The 21,798-nt window shown below is 49.6% G+C and overlaps 9 protein-coding genes across 9 annotated transcripts; 4 read left to right on the forward strand and 5 right to left on the reverse strand.

Annotated features, from left to right (window-relative positions):
• Nucleotides 1–557: 557 nt before the first annotated feature.
• On the forward strand, nucleotides 558–1,303 carry BO88DRAFT_430913 (uncharacterized protein; the record flags this gene model as incomplete). The annotated part of the gene is made up of 1 exon (XM_025709278.1): nucleotides 558–1,303. The coding sequence occupies one exon, from the start codon at nucleotides 558–560 to the stop codon at nucleotides 1,065–1,067; it is 510 nt and encodes a 169-aa protein (XP_025568121.1). The 3' UTR covers nucleotides 1,068–1,303.
• Nucleotides 1,304–1,364: 61 nt separating this feature from the next.
• BO88DRAFT_400013 (uncharacterized protein) lies at nucleotides 1,365–2,113 on the reverse strand. The gene is made up of 2 exons (XM_025705459.1): nucleotides 2,088–2,113; nucleotides 1,365–2,006 (listed from the first exon to the last, which is right to left on the reverse strand). Exon 2 carries the CDS (start codon nucleotides 1,684–1,686, stop codon nucleotides 1,369–1,371), a length of 318 nt encoding a protein of 105 aa, XP_025568122.1. The 5' UTR covers nucleotides 1,687–2,006; nucleotides 2,088–2,113; the 3' UTR covers nucleotides 1,365–1,368.
• A 1,782-nt stretch (nucleotides 2,114–3,895) lies between these two features.
• BO88DRAFT_400015 (flavin reductase family protein) lies at nucleotides 3,896–5,156 on the reverse strand. Its single transcript, XM_025705460.1, has one exon. It carries the CDS (start codon nucleotides 4,969–4,971, stop codon nucleotides 4,138–4,140), a length of 834 nt encoding a protein of 277 aa, XP_025568123.1. The 5' UTR covers nucleotides 4,972–5,156; the 3' UTR covers nucleotides 3,896–4,137.
• A 2,111-nt stretch (nucleotides 5,157–7,267) lies between these two features.
• BO88DRAFT_8168 (WSC-domain-containing protein) lies at nucleotides 7,268–8,543 on the reverse strand. The gene is made up of 3 exons (XM_025713163.1): nucleotides 8,038–8,543; nucleotides 7,476–7,981; nucleotides 7,268–7,421 (listed from the first exon to the last, which is right to left on the reverse strand). The coding sequence occupies exons 1-3, from the start codon at nucleotides 8,360–8,362 to the stop codon at nucleotides 7,398–7,400; spliced, it is 855 nt and encodes a 284-aa protein (XP_025568124.1). The 5' UTR covers nucleotides 8,363–8,543; the 3' UTR covers nucleotides 7,268–7,397.
• Nucleotides 8,544–11,776: 3,233 nt separating this feature from the next.
• On the forward strand, nucleotides 11,777–12,344 carry BO88DRAFT_400019 (uncharacterized protein). The gene has a single exon (XM_025705461.1). The coding sequence runs from the start codon at nucleotides 11,792–11,794 to the stop codon at nucleotides 11,996–11,998; it is 207 nt and encodes a 68-aa protein (XP_025568125.1). The 5' UTR covers nucleotides 11,777–11,791; the 3' UTR covers nucleotides 11,999–12,344.
• A 1,335-nt stretch (nucleotides 12,345–13,679) lies between these two features.
• BO88DRAFT_327206 (CDP-diacylglycerol-serine O-phosphatidyltransferase) lies at nucleotides 13,680–14,696 on the reverse strand (the record flags this gene model as incomplete). The annotated part of the gene is made up of 5 exons (XM_025702501.1): nucleotides 13,680–14,048; nucleotides 14,113–14,294; nucleotides 14,428–14,465; nucleotides 14,530–14,587; nucleotides 14,645–14,696. 5 exons carry the CDS (start codon nucleotides 14,694–14,696, stop codon nucleotides 13,680–13,682), a joined length of 699 nt encoding a protein of 232 aa, XP_025568126.1.
• A 542-nt stretch (nucleotides 14,697–15,238) lies between these two features.
• On the reverse strand, nucleotides 15,239–15,920 carry BO88DRAFT_409702 (H/ACA ribonucleoprotein complex subunit GAR1/NAF1; the record flags this gene model as incomplete). Its single annotated transcript, XM_025707969.1, has 4 exons — nucleotides 15,239–15,471; nucleotides 15,531–15,559; nucleotides 15,617–15,762; nucleotides 15,822–15,920. The coding sequence occupies 4 exons, from the start codon at nucleotides 15,918–15,920 to the stop codon at nucleotides 15,239–15,241; spliced, it is 507 nt and encodes a 168-aa protein (XP_025568127.1).
• A 404-nt stretch (nucleotides 15,921–16,324) lies between these two features.
• Nucleotides 16,325–19,228, forward strand: BO88DRAFT_400021 (threonine--tRNA ligase THS1). The gene is made up of 6 exons (XM_025705462.1): nucleotides 16,325–16,462; nucleotides 16,527–16,965; nucleotides 17,015–17,279; nucleotides 17,333–17,908; nucleotides 17,968–18,628; nucleotides 18,685–19,228. The coding sequence occupies exons 1-6, from the start codon at nucleotides 16,402–16,404 to the stop codon at nucleotides 18,837–18,839; spliced, it is 2,157 nt and encodes a 718-aa protein (XP_025568128.1). The 5' UTR covers nucleotides 16,325–16,401; the 3' UTR covers nucleotides 18,840–19,228.
• Nucleotides 19,229–19,242: 14 nt separating this feature from the next.
• On the forward strand, nucleotides 19,243–21,089 carry BO88DRAFT_8276 (glycosyltransferase family 31 protein). Its single transcript, XM_025713169.1, has one exon. The coding sequence runs from the start codon at nucleotides 19,418–19,420 to the stop codon at nucleotides 20,852–20,854; it is 1,437 nt and encodes a 478-aa protein (XP_025568129.1). The 5' UTR covers nucleotides 19,243–19,417; the 3' UTR covers nucleotides 20,855–21,089.
• Nucleotides 21,090–21,798: the final 709 nt, after the last annotated feature.

A 21,798-nucleotide genomic window follows, 5' to 3' on the forward strand; every position in this document is an offset into this window, starting at 1 on the left:
ATACGAACAGACCAATGATGATGCAGAACAAAGCCTCCCGTCTCTGTTATACTATTAATGTGCATGCGTACTACTTCATGATTATACTGACAACATACCCATTCTAGTAAACTACGAGATTCTTGATCAGTACTAGGCGATCAAGAGCTGTCATGTGCCAGTTGCCTCCCCCACCATCTCTTCCAAACCGACATATGAACTAGCCTGGGATGGAACATGATAATCATACTAACCGTCAGTCTAGGGATTAATTGGCCAACAGGTCATTCATGGAGCCCGCTACTAGATGCAACCCTGGATCAGAATAGTAAGCATCGAATTCCTAGGGCGTATCTTAGTGGTAAAGTACAACTTCTAGCGCAACGCCGGGCGCTGCGGTCATCTCGCGACTCGCGAGGGATGCCGTGTGAAGCATGTGCGATGCCAGACAACACTAGCCATGCAGAGTGACGATAGCTTCTGCAGTCATCATTGCGTCGGAAAAAAACTGCCCTTGTTGCTGATGATTCTGAAACGCTTCCATGACAACCCATAGGTTCACAGCTTGTTGCTTATCCATGTCTCTTGCCCGAAAGAGTTACTATACTGATCAGGTAAAGTTCGTCGGACTCTCGGCAAAAAGTGGAATCCGTCGGTGGGTTATGGCTGCCGGAGCCAGAATCTGCCCCGGTCCGGCTCGAGGACAGCAGGATCTGGATCTTCCCTGGAATGGGAGGGGGGGTTACACTGCACTCCGGTCTCCGGAGGCTAATCATCGTCCGGAACCCCTCCAGACTCCCGGAGGATGTATCTATCTACCATCGAGAGGCCATGGAAGGAGAAGGCCATCTGGAGGATTTACAGTTTGGAGCTACAGAAGTGGGAACGTGATCCCGCAGTCTAAAAAGTTCCTCTCGCGAAGCCTTAGAATTCAGGAATTTCATGAGAGGATCAACTTTGAACACAAGACTGTCGATGACATCGAGGTAGGATCTGATGATCCGCACCCCGAAGGTTTGATGAACAACTCTGTACCACGCGAGATGGTAATCACTTTCATCTATTCGAAACCTCGTACCCTCGCATAAGATAGGAGCCAGGGGGAAGGGGAAAGGGTGGCATGACAAACATGATCAGCTTACCTCATCTCGACTCGCAAACCTAAGAGAGGAGGCCTGCGGTATGCCTAGCACTTGAAACATGCACTGTGATTGCTGTGGATGTCACGACGATCACCGATGCACATTCCACTTTGGGGTTTAGGTTTTTCCTGCGCCATCATCAAAAATAACAGAGGTGATAGATCAGGTGTCGAACCCGAGCCCGAAACCAAATCAGCCTTGCCTGAGGCTGTCAAGTGAAAGTCACCACCTGCCTTAGGTAATCCCATCATCCACTTTGGACCCGCTCCAAGAAACTGGGAAATTGGGTCTTCACAACCTCCAGTATCCCCGTCGGACGATCTGAGCCCGAGCGCAGTTCCGGTCCATGGCAGGCAGTCTTAATTTGTTCAAGTCTGCCCGAAGCATAAGTCTGCATATTGTCTTGCGGATAATTCCCCTGTTGTTTACTAAATGGAGCAATCGATGACGGCTGCAGGCTTCCTACATGTACTGTGTACACTGTCGGATGGCTGAATATGGACCACGTCTTTAACCTCCACAAGACACGGTGATGTGCTAGAAACTCTTCGACCAAATTACACATCTACAACAACAAACAACAGTACCATAACTCCGCCACCTCCCTGATTCGTCAAAGTGGGGAGGTTGTCCATGATCCAATCGTGAACAGCTCACGCTATGGGTGTGTATTGTGGGCACTGGACGGCCTCTTCTCCAGTCTCGTACGGAATGCTCCCGCTGCTCCAACGCGTTATCATCAGATAAGACCGGCGCACTCACTAACATTTGAAGCGCTGCAACTAACCTCTCAGGAAGCTAGCAACAGCAAATTGGAGCACGCCGTGCACTACGCTAATCAAATCGCTTGAGCCGGTTCTCTGGGGCTAAGCTTGAGGGACCAAGGGACGGCTCCCTAGCCAGCCAAGACACTACGCACGTTGTAGCTACTATGATTCCCTTGACTAATTAGCATTAGATGAGTAGACGGCTACGCCGCGACGGAATCCCCGCCATTTTTCCGTTCTCAACAGAGATTTTAAGAGGCTGTCTATTACCCACTGCCAAGCGGTCTTTTCGAGTTCGTCTATCTAGGTGGGCTTGGTTGTCCACCCCCTCCGCTAGACTTTCATACACGAACAGACGAATCAGCCTCATCAGTTCCACCTTCAGGGTGTCGAGCACCGGAAAATCCGACCGGGCACGTATGCCGAAGCTGTCCGCGATCGTCACCACACACGCCGTATGTGTTGGCCAGAAGGACTCAGACCAGTTGGGCTTGTCAAAGGGCGGAACGGCCCTTCCGGTGTCTGTTCCACACAAGCAGCCACAGTTGCGCGAGCATCAACATCATGTCTCAATCTGTTCTTCATTGAAGATGAATAATGATCAGATTTAGTGCTTCTGATCTCTCCAGGGCGTAGCTAACTTGTTGTTTGTGTTCTTCTCCATATGTTCCATTATTTCTAAAGCTCTTTGCTGACTCCTATAACAGGCACGAACTAATTCCAAAACCGGAAAATAACGTCTCCCTGTCATAGTAGCCCCTGTCAGCATGGCCCCCTGCTAGCAAGGGCCCTAGTAGCGAATGATGACCGACGCTGAGCTCGACACGGTGTAACCTAGTCACCTGGAGAGCAGGAAAGTGTGATCGGCCGTACAACCCTTCTAGCGTTTATTGGTGAAGAAGCAGCTTCCGTGCTGCGTCGAACATTCCACACTTCAGCCTACGCTTTACGTTGGATACTACTTTGGGAGAGGTACATCTTCATGCAGCTTCTAGTTCGCAACCTACTGCAACCTAGTCTGTACTATTGTTACAGGTAACAGGGCCACGAGGTCTGTTACTTTGCGCCATGACAGGGGTGCCATGCGCTCTGAAATGGGTGATATCCACATGGCCTGATCTCACTCCTGCCACATCCGGCTTACTGCAAATTCTTATAGTATCCTAAAGTGTCAATGGGTTTGCGAGCCGATAGTTGCTAGACTAGCATTTCCTCGAGCAATCGAAAATGGCCCTTGCGTGTCAGCATGAGCCGGTCTGTCCAGGGTCCAGATATGCCTGTTCTCCCTCGGACTATCAAGGACCTTTTTGACAACCAGCTTGTGAAGAATCACCTTGCCAGACCAAGCTAGCAGTATCGCCCCTCCCACGCAGCTCTGTGCCGCCCACTTTCATCACGGGCTTAACCACGAAGGAACGAATACCCTGCTAGCGAGGGAACACTAGTCCAAATGATCTAAGAAATCCTTCAGACAATGGCTTTACCCGACGACTAATGATGTGCGCAGAACAAATTAACTGCGCCCGGATTAATATGCCGGGCACCCCGACCCGGACCCAGTCTTCTGCATGGCAGTCAGGAGTGTTTCATCCATCTACACGTGTGCTGGCTGCGGAGCCACCCCCTGGTGAGCATGACGGCGATCATGCAGTACTTCGATACGACAGGGATCGCAAGACAGCGGGGTCACTTGCCACGAGGCATCTTTGCCCCTAGAAGATTCCAGATAATCTTTTCACGCGAGAAGAAGAGCGCTGTTCGAACTAGTATGGTGATTCCGCCTTGTGTATCAATGCCGTCATTCGACAGATGCATGCCAGTATGGTTCCTAGCCCATGCACTTCTGCTGAGACATCGCTACTCCTCCACATGGACTACCGATATTCCTCCACAGTGTAACCAACTTTCATGCGGGCAACGTAGCAGGAACAGCCACCAACAGGCACCAACCAGAACCAACATGTTGGGTTGCTGTTCACCGCTGACTCGTTCACAGATCCTGCAATCGCAATTTAAGCATGACACTATCAACAGGGCAAAGATGCCAGCGGTGCAGACTAGGATGCACTAGGCAAGGCCTTTTGTCACAATTGTCTCAGTACCTCTAAACCCTACCATCTGCTTACCAAAACAATGGCAGAGTTGTGTGCATACCTTGTATGAGACGAAACAGCATACTGCAATCCTGTTACATCGAGCTGCAGGTCATGGATGAGCGGATCACAACACAGATCTTGCCCCTGACGAGCCTAATCCTGGAATTCCTTCCACTTGACCATCCTATCTCTCAAATCGACTTCCTTTCCGTCAATCACGAACCGGCCATCTCCGCGATGGTGAGCCATCTTCATTTCCCTCTTCCTTCGTTTGCCACCACCAACACGATCGTCGTCATCTGCTGGGTCTCTGCTTCCCTGACCATACTCTAGATCCATGTCTCTATTGATCCATACTCCAGTCACCTTCAGCACCCACAGATTGTACCTTGCCACCAACGCTCGGTCCTCAACCATACACTGAATGTTGGCTATAACATCCTTCCCTCCAACCAAAGGCGCCCGTGCTCTCCCTTCCTCACCCCCTTTTCTATGCCACGACCCATCTACAGCTGCAGGATCAGGAGCTGGGACCGGGTTTATTCCAAAATTCACCCACTTATTGACATCTTCCCCACTGCAGTTGCCGATATCAACGGCCTTCTCCAACATCTCCACCGCAGGAATGGCGAGCACGCATTCGCCCGTCTTCTTCAAGTTATCATAGCTCTTGTCCCACGGCCCAATGCAGGCACCGACAAGTGTTGGTCCTTCGTGCTGGATCATCATGTGGAAACCCATTGTCATTATGTTGTGCGTCTTGTTGGCTATGGAGCCGGTCGCCACAAGCAAAATGGGTCCAGGCTCCAGGAGCCGATTGACCTTGTGGATAGGATAGGCCACGAACTGGTCCAGACCATTGCGCTTATCATCGCCATCGTTGGAGCCGATTTCTATTCTCGATTTTTTCGGTGCCCGGTCCGGCTCCGACTCCGACTCGTTCAGGGGCTGCTGCAGACTGACATTGACATCCCTTTTCGTATTCATGTTGTTCCTGCGAGACATAACTGCCGTAGGCCTCTCGTCTCCTTCCTTTACAGGTATGTGCGGGTTTAAATCTAGACAAAAATGTACATACACCACTTGCGATGTATCTCGTCAGGAAGACATTCAGAGGCGATCAAGGTGAAGAGAAGTGAAGAAGTTGCTAAGTCAGAGAACATCCAGACAAAGAAGTGCACCAAACTTGCTTGCGGAACAGACTGTCTCTCCCCGCATTCCTAAGAACTCGGGGTCGCGCAATCCTGTTGGCCGGCTCTTTGTTCCACCTTTAGTGAGTGACGTACTCAACCATTGTTTCCCTTCATGTTCTCCAATGAATACTTTATCGACAATATCACAAGCAGTGCTTATGTCCACTTTGAACGTAATGAAAGCAATTCCACTTTGCCATCGAAAAGACACACTCTCCTACCTTGTAGACAGAATGCAGAAAATATACTAGTATCTACCTCCAACTTAGCCACAAACACATCATCATCTTTGATATCACTCTTACTTACCCTTTCCGCCTTGAACGTAGGTTAGATAATAGACAACCAAATCCAGCCTATTATCCTTCCACAATCAACATTCCACGTACATCCAGAAACACACACCATGATAGTTACTTTTCCCGTTATTAGTAGTATACGTGAGTTTTGTAAATAGTATGTATACTCATGCACTTCATATACATTCTAGTTAATCCACTATCATCCTTATTAGTCAGTAGTAGTATTTGATTCAATAGATGGGTGGGTGGGTAGTAGTAAAGTACGCCTCCGAACTGAAAGACTACAACTAAGTACTAAGTACTTATTTATATTCACGATCAAACTCAACTACTAGGGTGATATAAACCTCTTAGTAAATAAAAATTACTACTGGCGACTCATAGTAAGGTTAGTAGTTGCTCATACTATCAGAACCTCATAAATATGCCACCTCATTGTTGAAATAGTACTGCTGGTGCTGGCGGTTCGCATATACTAAGTAGAGAATATATATAAGTAGTATACCCCTACCAGACATCCTCCCAAAACTCACCAACTAAGAATTCATTCAATTTGGAGGAGAAAACTACTAACTAGATTATGATTATACTTAGAGTGTCTGACAAACTCACATACTATTTACATTAGCATTAGCATTACTTGCATCTAGATGCGACTTGATTTTCCCCGAACAATTTTGACTCCGAGCATACATATATGGTAAGTACTACTAGATGATGTTACCTTTGACTTACAAGGTGATTGGGTACTAGTAATATTTATTATCAGTAGTAGTATTACTAATTACTTTGGAGTGATTTGGTTTTGAATTATTGTTCTTACTATATTTTGTCGTACTAGCACTAATGCATGATGTTAAGATGGTGATTGTTACTACTAAGTTCTGTGGTAGACTAAATACTACAAGTGAAGGAGCGTTATATATATATATATAGTATACATACTATTTGTAGTAATACTTAGTGTCCGGATAGGTACAAAGTAACAAATTCAATCATATCAAATCGGATAAAACACCAATTACATGATTGGCGACAATTATATATAGTATCCTGCCCACTCTTGAAAAGAATACTGTTATTCTTCATCACGCTACCATATCTCGAGGTCTATGTGATTACAGCTACAAGATGATTGACTGATAATCAATGCATCACGCACATGGTACACATTCATCCTCACATTAACTACAGGGCTGTCCGTCACATTACTTACAATCTTCCAGTCAAGGCTACTGTATGTAGTACCCATGACAAGCACGCGCGGCCCACCGCCATAGAAACAAGCATCGCAGAAATACAACAATTGGGGGGTTCTCGGCTCAATAACAAAAAATATGGGAAAATAAATGCTGTCCACGAGGGTAATCGACTAGAATACAGCCCACTTCAAATAACGCCTTATCAAAAATGAGATCCTGAACTGATATACCTCAGCCCGACTCGTCGAGTCTTGACCTTGAGAAGCCCTTTGATGAGGTAGAGAACACCAAGTCGAAAATGTAACCATCAATGGCCAGTGACCTGGGTGTTTCTGAAGAGCCGCAAGCCTTCACCAAAGTAAAAGTCACGGTCGGCTTTCTCAACAACGCTCCTGGAGGGTTGCTATCCGCCACGAGCGGCACATACCACACATATGGAGCGAATGTGCTTTTCATAGCCAGTGGCTGAAGGGGTAATCATATCCTATCTGCAAACATGCACTGGTATTGCAAGGTCGCTGTATAGTCCAGCAGGAATAAGAAAAGGAGGGAAAGGATAGCTGTCGTGAAGGGTGAATTTATGGTGACAAGCGATGGTTGTGTAAGGTAGGAAGAGGTATCTGGCAGGACATGGCTCTATCGTTAAAAGACATGCACAGATAGGATGTTGGTCCACAAATGGCGCTGTCCATGGGAAGCTGGCGATCGCATCCCTTCTAGCGTCGATCGGGGTTAGTCACCTAGTACTGTTAGCCGGAACTCTTCATCTCTGTTCATCGTTCAGTTAAGCCCACCTGCAGAATGCGACGAGAGAAGTCCTGGTCATCATCGATGCTGCCATTGCTCTGACGGCGCTGCGCCATGAAATCACCATCGAAACGGGAATCCGACATGGAGTGCTGGGACATCGGGTTGCCATAGTTGTCCACACCAACACTACGACGGTATTGCGACTTGCGGTTCTTGAAGCGCCACAGGAAGAAGCCGGCGCCAGCAAGAGCACAGGCTCCTACTACACCTACGACAACGCCTGCTGCAATGGCAGCAGTGTTGGCACTTGAGCTCTTCTTCTGTGAAGCTTCAGTGGCACCCTCGGCAGTTGCAGATGCGCTCGCATCGGTCCCGGACGTTGCATACACGGTTTGCGTGGTGCCAGAGCTGGTGACGACATGGGCTTCTTGGGTGGATGTTGTAGACGTTTCGCTGTCGCTGCTGGAGGTACTTGTGCTCGATGCGGCATAATGGTCGACGTCGTTCTCAATGCCAGTAAGGTAGACCGAATAAGTATTGCTGCCACCACCTATATCGTTCCCGTTAGCAGATGTGCCATATGAGGCCCAAAACCAGAAAACATACAGTCCACAGAAGGCCAGCCGGCACATGCGATATTACACTTGCTGTCATCAACCTTTGCTGACGAGGCTGGTAGCAGGTTACCGCAGAGACAGTCCTGTCCGTTATGCAGGGCAAAGACTGAGTAGTTGTCCTTCAAACACAGCTTCTGACAGTATCCATCACTCTGATATGTATAGGTTCCCTGATCTTTCAGTGGCGTCGAGTCGGAGTAACAGCCATTGTATTCCTCGGTGTAGGCATATGTTACAGGCAGACTGATGGATAGGAGAAGGGCTGAGGCTGCAAGAGCCGACCGCATCGTGAATGATTTCGTGGTGTGGTACATGGTCGACGTAAGAAAGGATCCCAAGGGGTAAGGTTTGGTTGAGTTTGGCGAGAAGTGACCTCAACGATACAGCGAAGGAGGTTGATCGAAGAATAAGGGACGACCTGCGTAACCCTTTGAACCTCTCAGAGCCACTTTCAAAGTTGATAGTCCTGGTGGTCTTTTCTCACTCGTATGTCCTTGAGCTGGACGTGTCGCGACGGTCCTCCGGGGTAGTGGAAGAGTACAGATAGTTTGCAAGGGCCGACTTGGTGACGAGTGACGTAGATGGGACCAGGCCTTGACGTGGAGAACTGGTCGGGTATAGACCGACAGCAGAGGGTCAGAGGATGGTAGTAGGTGAGGATTAGAGTGAAGATAGCGATGAAAGAGTGTGGTGTCTGTCCTGGGGGTAAGCGGTCCCTGGCGGGGAAGGGCCCTTTGGACCGGTCGTTTCAAGCACCCCTTTCTGTCGGGAAGAGTTTAATGAGCGAGCCTGAACGGGCGGTTCAGGAAGGGAAATCGGCCAAGGGTCAATTCGCACCCACAGCAACAGGGGAGATTCTATTATGGCCCTTTGCGATAGATTCGAGTTATCCAGATAATAGAAGCTCGACCTGGGGGCCACAACAGTTCTGTAGAAGCGAGAGTAGTAGTATGAAGAGTTGGAAAAATGAAAATCCAATGAGAATAGGAATAAAAAAATTGCACAAAAACAATAATGTCCTAATAGAAGGCCAAAAAGAGCGACTGGGTTGAAAGCAGGAAAGAGAAAAGAGGGTCAGGGAAGGGGAAGGCGACAGAAACGATTGACAGACTCCTTCCTGGGACACAACAGGGTGACTACTGCAGAGGCGGAGGACTAGACTGGGAAGGCATTAAGCGACGCACTGACGGGTGAACTAGTACTAGTAAGTAAGTAGTACTTAGTATTACAGTCGTAGGGGGAGGTCAGAGACACCCAGAAGGAGGAGGAGAAGGGGAGAGGGGAGGGGGCCTCTGTGTGCCTGCCTGTCTGCAGCACCCAGTTAGTTAGTGAGTTAGTTAGTGAGTGACTGCTGAGTTCGCCCGCGTACTAAAGTTTCCCCTACTGGAACGGTCGAAAAAAAAAAGGGACAAACAAAGCGTGAGGGAGGAGCATCATTCCCATCCATTCCCTGCCTTCTCCCCCAATGGCAGGGCGTGAATCCAGACGCGGTTCTCTTGTTGGTGGTTCCCCGACGGGACCTGACCCTGGATGTGCAGGGCGGTAATTTACCATGTCCCGCGTACCTGTCCCTGTGATCCAATGATATTTCTTAAACTGTATTACATCAGCAGACCCGTCCAGGGGCAGGGCTCATCCCTTTCCATTCTGGGCCACACGGGCGGCACAATAACAATTGGAGCTGCTGCTGGCATGCACTAACTAATTCATCTCCCCCCCTCCCAATCCACCCGGTCATGGGGTGGGCGGGCATGGTGACTGGTGGCGGCGCTGTATATTTACCCATACAAAGAGGGGGGATGGGAAGAGAATAGGCACATGCTCAGGCGTTTTTTGGGGGATTTTTCCCCTTCGTCTCAGCTCCTCCATAACATACTTTCCTTCCTTCCGTCTGATGCCGCGGTCGGAACTCGAAAGGCATGAAATGTGCGACTCGACTCATACATAGGCACATACCAGCATCTTGTGATCTAGTTGGTGAGAATATTTTCCTTTCCCTTTCCCTTCATGTAATCTCCATATGGCTACTTCGACATTCCATGCATCTTCCCTACTGAACATCTGCCTGTCCCTTACGATCATTATTCGGCACTCCCGGCAAGCCAAATACACGTATTCAAATCAAAAACATAAAGAATTGGAAAGCGACCAAAATTGGAAGAAGCAACTCGAATTTTGCCCGGGAAGAGGTTTATAAATAGTAAAGATCCTCGGTACGACCTCGGGCACTGATGCCCTCTGTACGAGGACACAAGCCTCGCGCAAACTCACCCGTCCAAACTCAGCAAGTAACAACGCTGCTGCTGCTCGGGTGCTGGCACCAGCCATTGAATGTCGATAGAAACGTCTGCTCCACGATGGACTTTTTCAAATCCGACTGACTAATGATGAGTTGTACGAGGTTTCATTTGTACCAATCCTTGCATGACTGCATGACGGGCAGCGCGAAGTTTTCCCCTGCCCACTTGTAAGGAGATGTCCGGCCAAACCACTAGGTAATGAAATTGGTTCTGGCGTCAATAATGTATTCGGTCTCTGAATCGTTGCGTCATCCATCTCGAGACACAAAAACGTAAACCAACGACGCATCTACTAGTAGCATCAGACACAACCGTCAGTAGTGAGGAGTGTGTGTCTTCTCCCCCAAACTTTGGAGCCGACACACCTCGAAGACGAACGGCGGAGGATGTCACTGGTCAGGGGAGTCGATTAACCGCCCAAATTCCGGGGCCCATCATCGCATCGCAATTCCAACAGACGCTGAGAGCATCCAAACTAATCCTTTTTGATCCTTGATCCGCATGGTCTACCCAATGGGATGTCACAGCTTGGGGGCAGCTATGCACGCCGTCACGGACTCGAGTGGTCCATTCTGTTGGTTTAGTAAGTAAGTAGTTAGCGACCGGCGGGCCTTCTCCTCTTTCGAGTCTGAAAAAAAGAGTTCGAGTTACCTCGTGCTTGGCTTTACCGTTGAAGCAGTCAATACTCAATAGTGGGTAGCGATTTACAACGCGACACAACGCACTTATGCTCTACGTATCAGAGCTTCATTTGCCACAGCACTGTTTCGGTCGAGGGAGATCCTCTTGCATCATTACCAACCTGCGACAGGAATGGTTCCGATGGTTCAAGACGGTCGGGTCGTTTCCGGGGTGCGGTGGGCGCGCGGTAGATAGTGGGACCTTTGGAACCCCTGCAGAAGTGCAGCCTGCGCCCCGTAAAAAAAAATAAGTAGTAAGTTAGTAAGTGTTGTAAATGTAAACACCGCTTAGTAGTAATACCTACGCAAGGATTCTCCGCTCCCACCCCCCTTGACGCGTATATCTGCAAGTCTCTATGCAGGCAATTGGAATCACGGCGCTTTCTTGACGAAATTCAGCTGCTGATAAATTGTAAATGGGCTGATCCAGTTGTAGGAGGTTGATTTAATTGATTAGTTGATTGATGGGCAATGGGGAAGTGCAACTGATGACGACTCCTTCGGTCGGAAACTACTATGTTCAATAGGAAACAACCGGCGACTTCTTGCCGCCCATTCTACAGGAAAGTAATAGACACATGTCCGTTACATCGTGCATCTTGCTTTTACTTTTTACTTTCACTCCTTTGGAGCGCGCGTGGAAGGAAGATGCTTGATCTTTCGCCACCAATTACATACCCACAAGTTCGATCTTGAAGATGGGAACGAACATGCACGATCAACTGTTCCGTTTCCCGCGGCCCATAGGAGGAATTCTAGAAGTATGGAGCAGCAGCAACTATCATTCTTCACATGCCGATTAAGCTTATCGTCCCTTTTTTCTCATCATTCCAGGCCTAGTAGGAACGGGTGCCTGAAATTTAGCATTCTCCGAGGTGTTTGTCGTGTCGGGTCTGTCTATGCTGCGATGGCTGTAGTAGGTTTCCAGTTCACTGGCTTGCACTGGCAAGGCTCGACTACTAACTACTAATCGAACACCATCCACCTATGTCAGAACTCTCAAAATAGGACGGATACACCGGGAAAGGATAAAGGTAAGAGCAAGAAAAAGAAAGAAGAAAAAAAAAGCAAGCAAAACAAAGACCAATTCCCACCTACTAGTAGTAAATGACGAGGAAAAATATTGTAGAAATAGAAACTATCAACACCACAACCCCAACCATCCATCCGCAGGGCAATCAATGGAAAGATCACCGGCACTGCCGGCAATTCACCACTTAACGCTTTTCTCGGCTTCACCGGATACCACCTCCGACTACCAAGAGGTCCTACCATTTAGCCTAGAGACGGTGAGCGAGCGAGCAAGCAAGCAAGCAAATGAGTGAGTCAAAGCGACCCAGTAGAAAGAAGGCCGAACTCAAAGTGAAACCCTGACCGAGTGGTCTAGAACGTGTCACCAGGATCCACGATGTCTCTCCCGGGGTTTCCATTTTTAAAAGCTCCGTCAATGATAGACCCAATCGTGAACGCGCAAGAGACAATAGCGCAGGATTTTCTATTGCTTTGCCAAGAAAGGGAAATCTCGGCTCTAGATTCACAATAATTACCTGGGTTGGCTGAGGGAACACGCGGATGGATCATTGGGACTTGACCGGGTAACGATAGCCTCAAGGGTCTCACTTGGTTTTTGGGTATGTGTGTGTGTGTGACCATTACTGACTCCGGGGGTGAGGTAGGGTTGGTCTTGGTGACTGACTCACTTCCATTTCTTTTGGCTTCTTTTACTTTATTTTCTGCTTGGTGGGCTTGGACGAAGATATTTATGATGATCATGTATCTTGCTGATTATTGAGAGCGTAGGGAGTTCTAAGACATCTTGTTCTGTAATACTAGTAGGTCGAAGTTGGCAGGCTAGAACCTCCATAGAGGGCTTGAGTGGCCATCGGCTCCATCGTCTAGTTCCTGATCTGCTTATCAACACGAGAGGAACTAACTGTTCCCCATGATTTCGGACTCGGCGTGCATTGGTCTTCCCTCCATATCTGGGTAGGTCATGTGGTATCTTTGAGTCGATTATATGACACATCGATAATTTGAACATCGGATGTGGATGGATGATCAGTTCGTTGGGCTTCGGATTCCTACTTTGGAGCTTATTGCAAGCTGCACCGTTATATCCTCTACGAGGTTGTACTTATGTATACCCCTGCACGAATCTGAGCATATACTTGGTCTCGAAGTGCACAGCTAATGCTACAATTATTCGAACACATGATAGCCATCTCCAAAAACAATCTATAACATGATCAAAGTCGTGTCTTCCCTATCTGTTCAGAGGATCTTGATTTCCGAAACATACTCAGTATTCAAGACAAGGCAAGATGTATTGCGTAGGTGCTGCACAATGACATAATAAGGATGGCCGTACTATCAAGCTGTCTGATATTGTCTTTGCAATAACGTAAAAGCAGATAATCCCCTGTATACAATTCCTTGCTAAACATGAAGGACAAGACACTATGCAACATATGCAAATTATTTTCATTTCTGTGACAACTGCGTTATCTTCCACAGATACATCGTACCATACTTTTTTCTTTCCCTATTATCTGGTCTCCCGAGGTGTATATTGCTCGTAAAAAACATCTCTATCACATGTGGGAATCCTGATCCGGACAAGTGCCTGATTGCCCGTTCGATTCTCCCTGCATTTAAGGCTTAGGGATATGCAGCGTTTTGCTGACCATAAGGCAGCCGTGCAAAACAAACAGTAGTACCAGCGGGTGGAATTCGAACGCTGTGCCCTGGGCTACAAGGCCAAGGGGTAGATCTTCCAGCACCCAGTCTTGAGAGACACAGTAGGCCAGGAAAAAGGTAATCGACAATGTGGTCGGGATGGGGGTGCCCTCAAAGTACTTCGACTTTCCGGACTTGTCTTTCGGCAGAACAGCAACAGTCACGTTGAAGCGGGCCAATCGTGTCAGGCCGCACAGAACAAAGAAGGAGAGGAGCAGGTGGTCGAGGCTGGTGCGCATTCCGAGGGCAAAAGCTGCGGCGGCAGGTGCCATTCCGAAGGAAATCTAGAGCACAGAAAGCGAACAATGAGCGAAAGAGCCGCATAACAAGTGAACTAGGGGACCATACCAAATCGGCCAGTGAATCGAGTTCTTGTCCCATGAGTGACGACTTCTTCCTCCACCTAGCAATCCGTCCATCCATGAAGTCGAAGAACAGCCCAAAGGGCATGAATATCAGAGCAGCCCAAATTGCGCCAAAATCGCGAGGGTCACCAAGACAGTAACGCATCGAGGAGAAGACGGACATCACTGTTTATGGGCGGTTAGTTCCGGGTCCTCGGGCTCGAAGGAAGGAGAAAATTTGTGCTTGCCTCCGCAGAATCCTATAATGGGTGTCAGCGAATGGATATTTCAGGATATGAGGAAGGATCTGGTATATTACCATTGAGTTCAGTTACCAGATCAGCAAGATGCAGAGCCCTGATGTGCGTAATTGTGTAAGTGAAGTGGTCGTTTTCAAAGCAACGGACTCCCAATGGCTGACCTGATCATGCTAAAGTGACCTGTTTCGGAAGAGAGAAGCATCTTTTGCTTTTCTTGAGCTGCTACCATTTAGCTTCCCAAGCTTGAAGGATCTTGTCGCAGGGATGCAGGCTCACCACCGTCACCCGCAGGTGGAACACCGCTAGTCGTGGAAGTATTTGACGGCATGGCAGAAACTCTGCGAGACATGCTCAGGTGAATTTGACAAAAAGAAGATTCTCGCAGGACAAACAATCGAAGTAGGGGTGTAGGTTGGATATATTCGAGAACAGGTTGCGGGGATAGGAAAGAAATGATGCAATGGTACTAGGCAGCTGTCTTCAGAAGTGTTGACAGGCGCACAGATTCTACGGCACAAGCGTGGCCAGACGTCATTGCAAGGCGGTGTTGTCATGCGCCACACACGGACACTAGCCACTCTTGACCATCGCTGAAAAAGTTTACTGCGCCACATTTGCCATCCAGTCATATAGGCATTTTATGGCTTCTTCGAAGACCAGAAACAAATAATGAAAGAACAATATTCCGCATAATCGATCGTAGCAATACATGAATTGGATGGCTGAGATTCACGACAGCCTCTGCGTACAGAGAAGCAGCAAATTTTTCCTAGGATGCACAAGAATATAGAGACAAATAAATTCCTGTAAAAGCTCCCGTTTCCCATAACGCCGTAAGAAGACAGTACTACCAGGCAAGACAGAGACTGTCTACCGTCCGCGGAAGCCTCCACCGCGAGGTCCTCCTCTGCCACCACCCCTCGAGAAACCACCGCCGAAACCACCACCGCCACCACCACGGAAGCCACCACCCCGGGGACCACCACGTCCTCTGGGAGCGCCGCCGCGACCACCACGCATGGGGGCACCACGGCCACCACCACGGCCACCGCGCATGGGACCGCCTCTGGCACCACCGCCAGCTCTCTTGGGCTTGGCAGCACCTGTATTCTGGTTAGGATCAAGCACATAGGATTGTTGCGCGAAGCGAGCGATGTCATACCGGGAGCGGGCTTGGGCTTGGGAAGGAACCTAGTTTTGCAAAGTTAGACATGTTTTGGTCATAATTAATAACAGCATGCAACATACTTCTCCAAGGGAAGAAGCTTGTCGCCACCAATGTAGACCTTGTCACCAGGCTTGAAGGAGGTCGCGACAATTCCTTCCTGGGGCTTGATGGTGAAGTAGACCTGGTTGATGGGGCCCAGGACTTCATCGACCTTACCGATAGGGGTCTATTGAAAAATTGCGTTAGCGCATCGCGATTTGCGGAGAGTATCTGAGTCGAGCATACCTTGTTCTCGAGGTAGATGGGGGCGTTGAAGTAAGGAATCTTGGGGTTGATGGATTCGCAAACCATCTCGCCTTCGCAAGAATGCATAACAGTTCCCATCTCTAATTACTCCGCGTTAGTCCCAACACTCCAATCGCATTTTGGCGTATAATTACCCAGAACTTGGGCAGGGGGACCGAGAGGTTGCTGGAAACCTCCGCGACCTATCCGACGAAATTTTCGTTAGCTCATACCCAGCACTGCAATCGACCTCTAATGTTGCTCGAGCTCACCTCCACGGCCACCGAAACCGCCACGGCCTCCACGGAAAGACATGTTTAATTGCTGTTGATGCGGTCGACCTGGATCTCGGAGTCCGGAGAAGTTTTCAAATGGTGGGAAGCTCGAAACGGTAAAGTGTCGCTAGCCGCAAGGGCAGTTTTCTGTCACGTGGCTCACCGCCTTCGGTCCCTCACTGTCGATTTGCGTTTCATGATCGTCCGATTCCTTAGAGATAGTGAGTCAGACATCGTTGCTGGCCCTGCCCCTCTTCCCAGGTCTAATACTCCCAGGTCGTTCTTCAGACGCTTCTGGATACAAAATGTCTTCTGAAGGCGCAAAGGACCTTCCCGTCCGGCCGGCGGCCGACGCCAAACCTGCTGGTGAGCCACTGCCTGCCCCGCCATACGCTTCCCAAACCCCTCTTCTAACCTTCGAATGCGCCAGGTGACGGGCTCCCCGATTTCATTGTCGAACGTAACAACTTCTTCGAAGAACTCTGGCAACAATACCTCGAGGAACTCAAGAACAAGCCCCACCCCGAAATCAAGGTCAACCTCGAGCTTGGCGACGGAAACTCCATCGATGTCACCGCAAACGCCTGGGAGACCACCCCCGCACAGCTTCTGAAGAACGTGCCCAAAGAGTTGAGCGCCAATGTTGTTCTCGCGAGGGTTGGAAAGGAACTGTGGGATCTGAGCCGTCCGCTCGAGGGAGATTGCACCGTTTCTTATGTCCCCTTCGATCACCCCGAGGGTAGGGAGGTTTTCTGGCACTCTAGCGCTCACTGTCTGGGTGAGGCTTGTGAATGCGAATATGGATGTCTTCTGTCCCACGGTCCTCCCACGCCCCAGGGTTTCTTCTATGACATGGCCATGCCGGAAAAGTAAGTGTGGGTGAGATAGTGCGGAAGAGTTATACTGATAGTGAAATAGCCGCGTCGTCAGAGAGACCGATTGGCCGTTGTTGGACCGCCACGCCAACCGCATCTTCAAGGAGAAGCAGAGTTTCGATAGACTGGAGGTTACGAAGGAGAACCTCAAGAAGATGTTCGCGTACAGCAAGTACAAGCTGCACTACATCGACAAGCTCGTCACCGGAGAGAAGAGCACTGTCTACCGGTGTGGTACTTTGGTCGACCTGTGCAGAGGTCCCCATATCCAGAGCACCGGCAAGGTCAAGACCTTCAAGATCATGCAGGTGTGTACCAAGATGAACCCATACCTCGTGAATATATGGCTCACACTTCAAAGAACTCTTCCGCCTACTTCCTCGGTGACCAGTCCAACGACTCTCTGCAGCGTATCCGCGGTGTTGCTTTCCCCGATAAGAAGCAGATGTCAGAGCACCTGAAGTTCTTGGAGGAGGCTGAGAAGCGCAACCACGTTAAGCTGGGCAAGGAGCAAGAGCTGTTCTTCTTCGACGAGGTTTCTCCAGGATGCCCTTTCCTTCTCCCCAACGGTACCAAGATCTTCAACGCTCTCCAATCCCTTTTGCGCTCCGAGTACCGTAAGCGCGGCTACCAGGAGGTTCAGACCCCCAACATGTATGATGTCGGCATCTGGAAGACGTCTGGTCACTGGGCCCACTACAAGGATGACATGTTCAAGCTTGATGTCGAGAAGAGGGAGTGGGCTCTTAAGCCTATGAACTGCCCCGGTCACTTTGTGCTCTTCGGCCACCGCGAGAGAAGTTACAGAGAGCTTCCTCTGAGAATCGCGGATTTTGGTGTCCTGCACAGAAATGAGGCATCCGGAGCCCTGAGCGGTCTCACCCGTGTTCGCAAGTTCCAGCAGGATGACACTCACATCTTCTGTACCCAAGACCAGGTGAGTTTTCACGATCGGGATCGCACCCTATTGAATCATCCGAAGCTAACACTGTAAAGATCACGTCTGAAATCGAGGGTCTGTTCGACTTTCTGCAATCCATCTACGGCCTTTTCGGTTTCACCTTCAAGCTGAAGCTCTCCACCCGTCCCGAGAAGTATCTGGGTGAGCTCGAGACCTGGAACTACGCAGAGGAGCAGCTCAAGGCGGCCATGACCAAGTTCAAGGGCAATGACTGGACCATCGATGAGGGTGATGGTGCCTTCTACGGTCCGAAGATCGATATTACCATCGCCGACGCCCTCAAGCGAGAGTTCCAGTGTGCCACCATCCAGCTTGATTACCAGGCTCCCATTAACTTCAAGCTCGAGTACATGAGCAACGAGAAGGCTTCTGCTGATGCCGCTAAGGAGGGCGAGGCCAAGCCCAACGAGCCTGGTCCTGGCCGTGCTCGCCCGGTTGTCATCCACCGTGCTATCATCGGCAGTTTTGAGCGTTTCCTTGGAATTTTGATCGAGCACTTCGGTGGCAAGTGGCCTTTCTGGATCAGCCCTCGTCAGATCCTGATCGTGCCTGTCATGCCTGCTGTCAACGACTACGTTGAGGAGTTGCAGACGATTCTCCGCGGCGATAAGCTGAACGTGGACATTGACCTCAGCGGCAACACCATGCAGAAGAAGATCCGTACTGGACAGCTTCAGCAATACAACTTCATCTTCGGTAAGTGACATCTGAATCCCTGCTTTTTTTGTACCTGCGCTAATAATATGAAATAGTTGTTGGCGCTTCCGAAAAGGAGAGCCGTACGGTCAACATCCGTAACCGTGATGACCCTGCCACCCAGAAACAGGGCGTGATGATTCCTCTCGACGAGGTCCGCGAGAAGCTCCGGGCCCTGAGAAAGGAGCGGAGACTGGTCAACGCTCTCTAAGCGAAACATCATTTTTCTTGCATCTGATCGGTTGCATCGCGGGTTCTGAATTACGTGCTACGAGATCTACGTGTCAATATACCATGACTTAGATACTAGATCGCATAAGAGGCGATGTCGGCAGTGATGAGAGATTAGACCCGGAGAGTAAGACGAAGCGAGCGCTGCGTGATACTGTGTTTCTTCCACGGTGATTGAGTATAGCCTTTGGGGTAAAAGTTCACGTATATGGCGGCAGAGGATATTGTTTAGAATTGCAAGGGCGTTAGAGCTAGCTGTTGATTGTTAACTGAGCCTCAATCCATGAATTCATTCAAGTCTTAAACCTCTTAAGAAAGGGGGTAAAGTCTGGCCCCAAGGGCTGGCCGCCGATTGCGTTTCGGATGTCCGACCGTCCATTCCCGAAACGCGAGCCAGACTGCTCGGACTTAATGTACCACGTTTTACTTCTTCCCAACCCAACTTGCACTCCCTGAGGACCACATCAAGCCCTTTCTGACCGGGGTGAGGATGATCCTAGTGGTGCACACAATCTCGCGTACGGGAAGACTCAATCGCATCACCGTCATGACTGATCCATGATGGCTCCGCCGTTGCACCGTCGGTCATGGCGCCAATCAAGGGCGTCGGCACTAATCATCGCCGCGGCCTTTTTCTCCGCAGGCTTCATACTATTCTTCTACTCCAGACCTAGCTATGTTGCTCCAATTCCCGATCTCGAGTCCAGTCCTTCTCTAGCTTCTCCCGATGACACCAATCCTTGCTTTGTGGATCTCGATCTTCTCCGGCAGTACTCCAGTACCGCCACAGTACAATATGCTAGGCTCGAGATAGCCGTGACACCTACGGAAAACTTCACTGGCTATGCGGATACCCTTAGCACGCGCTTTCCGAAGTTTCGCACCGTACACTTAGACACCGAAGCCCATCGAGAGAATCTGTCGCCGGAAAAATGTACTGCCACCGTGACCATCGAGGGGCCTCAGCCCAGTGCACCCCGGGACGCATCCCATATCATATTCGGCCTTTCTACATCGATTGATCGCTTGATTGACTCCCTGGACGCGTTTGCGCATTGGGCTGCAGGAACCAATGCACGGATTTTGGTTGTCGTGGATAGTGGGGGACAAAAGAAGGAGGCTGAGAGACGGGCGCAAGCGCTAGGAATCCGGCTCACCATCGTCGAGGAAGATAATGAGCGCTTGGATCGATACTTCTATCTGGTGCAGTACTTGTACAAGCACAAGGAAAAGACCACTCAGTGGGTGGTTATGATGGATGATGATACGTTCTTCCCATCAATGACCCGGCTGGTGGATCGGTTGGCCACCTACGATGCCTCAATGCCTCAGTATGTTGGTGCTGTGACGGAGGACTTGCAGCAGATGTACAGCAGTGGCTACATGGCATATGGTGGTGCAGGGATCTTCCTATCTATTCCGCTTCTCGAGCAACTCCAGCCGTGGTTCGATGAATGCTACGTGTTCAAAGGGGGTGGTGACCACATGCTTTCGCAGTGCATCTATAAGCATACGAATACCAAGCTCTCCTGGGAGCGAGATCTTTTCCAGTTGGATCTCCGGGGAGATGCGTCAGGATTTTACGAGGCTGGGCGGGCTCAGCCTCTTTCGGTGCATCATTGGAAGTCATGGTTCCAGGCCGATATGGTGGCTCTCAGCAAGGCGTCCAGCATCTGTGGCGAGGAGTGCTTGCTCCACAGGTGGCTCCTACAAGATGAGTGGTATCTTGTCAACGGGTTCTCCGTGATCAAGTATTCGACCGTGTCAGACGATCCCTTGGCCATGGAGCAAACCTGGAATGCTAGCAAGTATACCGGTCCGAACCCATTTACCTACAGCTTGGGGCCATTACGTCGCAAGGATGAAAAGAAGATTTCTTTTCGGGTGAGAGATGTAGTGCAGGAGAAGGATCGAGTGAGACAGGTTTATGTGCATGAGGTAACACCTGAGGAGGTGGAGGTGTTGGAGGTGGTTTGGAACCATGCTGCTGCATAAGATGACTGTTTGATTAGATACACATAGACGTAGAGACACACACAGATAAATATGTGAGATACCGTATACAGATTGTTCTCTCAGAGTTGTGATGATGAAGACTATCTTTTTGGAGTGGAAGATGTAGAGTGCCTCAGGCACCAGATCATCGGAGCAGATCGCGATTGACCCGTTGAATTGAACCCACCTTGTTGTATGAAGTATTCCGGACTGTAGAGGCTCCTGCATTCGCATCCTCGCGACGCCGTTATGGAGACCAATGCTCGCTAATTAGTTGCATTGCTGCCTTCCTATGGGCTGCAACTCCTCCTGCATCTCCGACTATGAACGGTTCCCCTCAATTGCTGCAAGCTGCGCGCTTCGCAGGGTCCAATCAGAAGGCAATGTGTGTTGCCCGTCACACCTCGTCACTTTCAACGAACTCATCTCCCAGGTTCTGTTGATTTCTCCTGTCGGTGATGGGTATTTAGTTAGTCTCTCGTTTTTCTTTCTTTTTCAGCTTCAGCCTGTTGACATTCCTCGAGTCTGTCTTGCCGTGTCTCTGCTGATCCCGCAATTCCAGCTTCTCCTGTTTCAGAGTAAATCCAGACCCTCCCGGACATTGGCGGGGCGCTTGACCCAGACGACGGCCTGACAGACGCCATTCCTTGTGAATTGATTGACTGGTTCTGTACCTTCAACCCGCCGAGAGCTTGTCTGGAGAATAAGTGACAAAGAAGAAAAAAAAAAAAGGAAAAAGCAACCAAAGCCGGAGGGAATTTTCTCTGTCAGAGTCTGAGAGAGAGAGAGACGCCTAAATCCACGAGGAAAAGAAAAGAGACTCAAAAACGCACCGCCGGGCCAGCCCAGCGCCTACTTTTTTGCTACTATTAACTGACTTAACTCAGTCACTACCCCACCTGGTGCCATCCATCGGAACAACTCTCTCCCTACCTCATCGACTC

This window comes from Aspergillus vadensis (assembly GCF_003184925.1).
Source record: "Aspergillus vadensis CBS 113365 unplaced genomic scaffold BO88scaffold_1, whole genome shotgun sequence".
Classification (NCBI taxonomy): domain Eukaryota; kingdom Fungi; phylum Ascomycota; class Eurotiomycetes; order Eurotiales; family Aspergillaceae; genus Aspergillus; species Aspergillus vadensis.

Coding starts and splice junctions, on each gene's coding strand:
- BO88DRAFT_400013 (XM_025705459.1), bottom strand. CDS start 1,686: ATGTGTAATTTGGTCGAAGAGTTTCTAGCACATCACCGTGTCTTGTGG.
- BO88DRAFT_8276 (XM_025713169.1), top strand. CDS start 19,418: ATGATGGCTCCGCCGTTGCACCGTCGGTCATGGCGCCAATCAAGGGCG.
- BO88DRAFT_400021 (XM_025705462.1), top strand. CDS start 16,402: ATGTCTTCTGAAGGCGCAAAGGACCTTCCCGTCCGGCCGGCGGCCGAC. Junction 16,966..17,014: donor GACATGGCCATGCCGGAAAA/GTAAGTGTGGGT, acceptor ATAGTGAAATAG/CCGCGTCGTCAGAGAGACCG. Junction 17,280..17,332: donor AGACCTTCAAGATCATGCAG/GTGTGTACCAAG, acceptor CACACTTCAAAG/AACTCTTCCGCCTACTTCCT.
- BO88DRAFT_400019 (XM_025705461.1), top strand. CDS start 11,792: ATGGAGCAGCAGCAACTATCATTCTTCACATGCCGATTAAGCTTATCG.
- BO88DRAFT_8168 (XM_025713163.1), bottom strand. CDS start 8,362: ATGTACCACACCACGAAATCATTCACGATGCGGTCGGCTCTTGCAGCC. Junction 7,982..8,037: donor CGGCTGGCCTTCTGTGGACT/GTATGTTTTCTG, acceptor GGAACGATATAG/GTGGTGGCAGCAATACTTAT. Junction 7,422..7,475: donor TCTCTCGTCGCATTCTGCAG/GTGGGCTTAACT, acceptor TAACAGTACTAG/GTGACTAACCCCGATCGACG.
- BO88DRAFT_400015 (XM_025705460.1), bottom strand. CDS start 4,971: ATGAATACGAAAAGGGATGTCAATGTCAGTCTGCAGCAGCCCCTGAAC.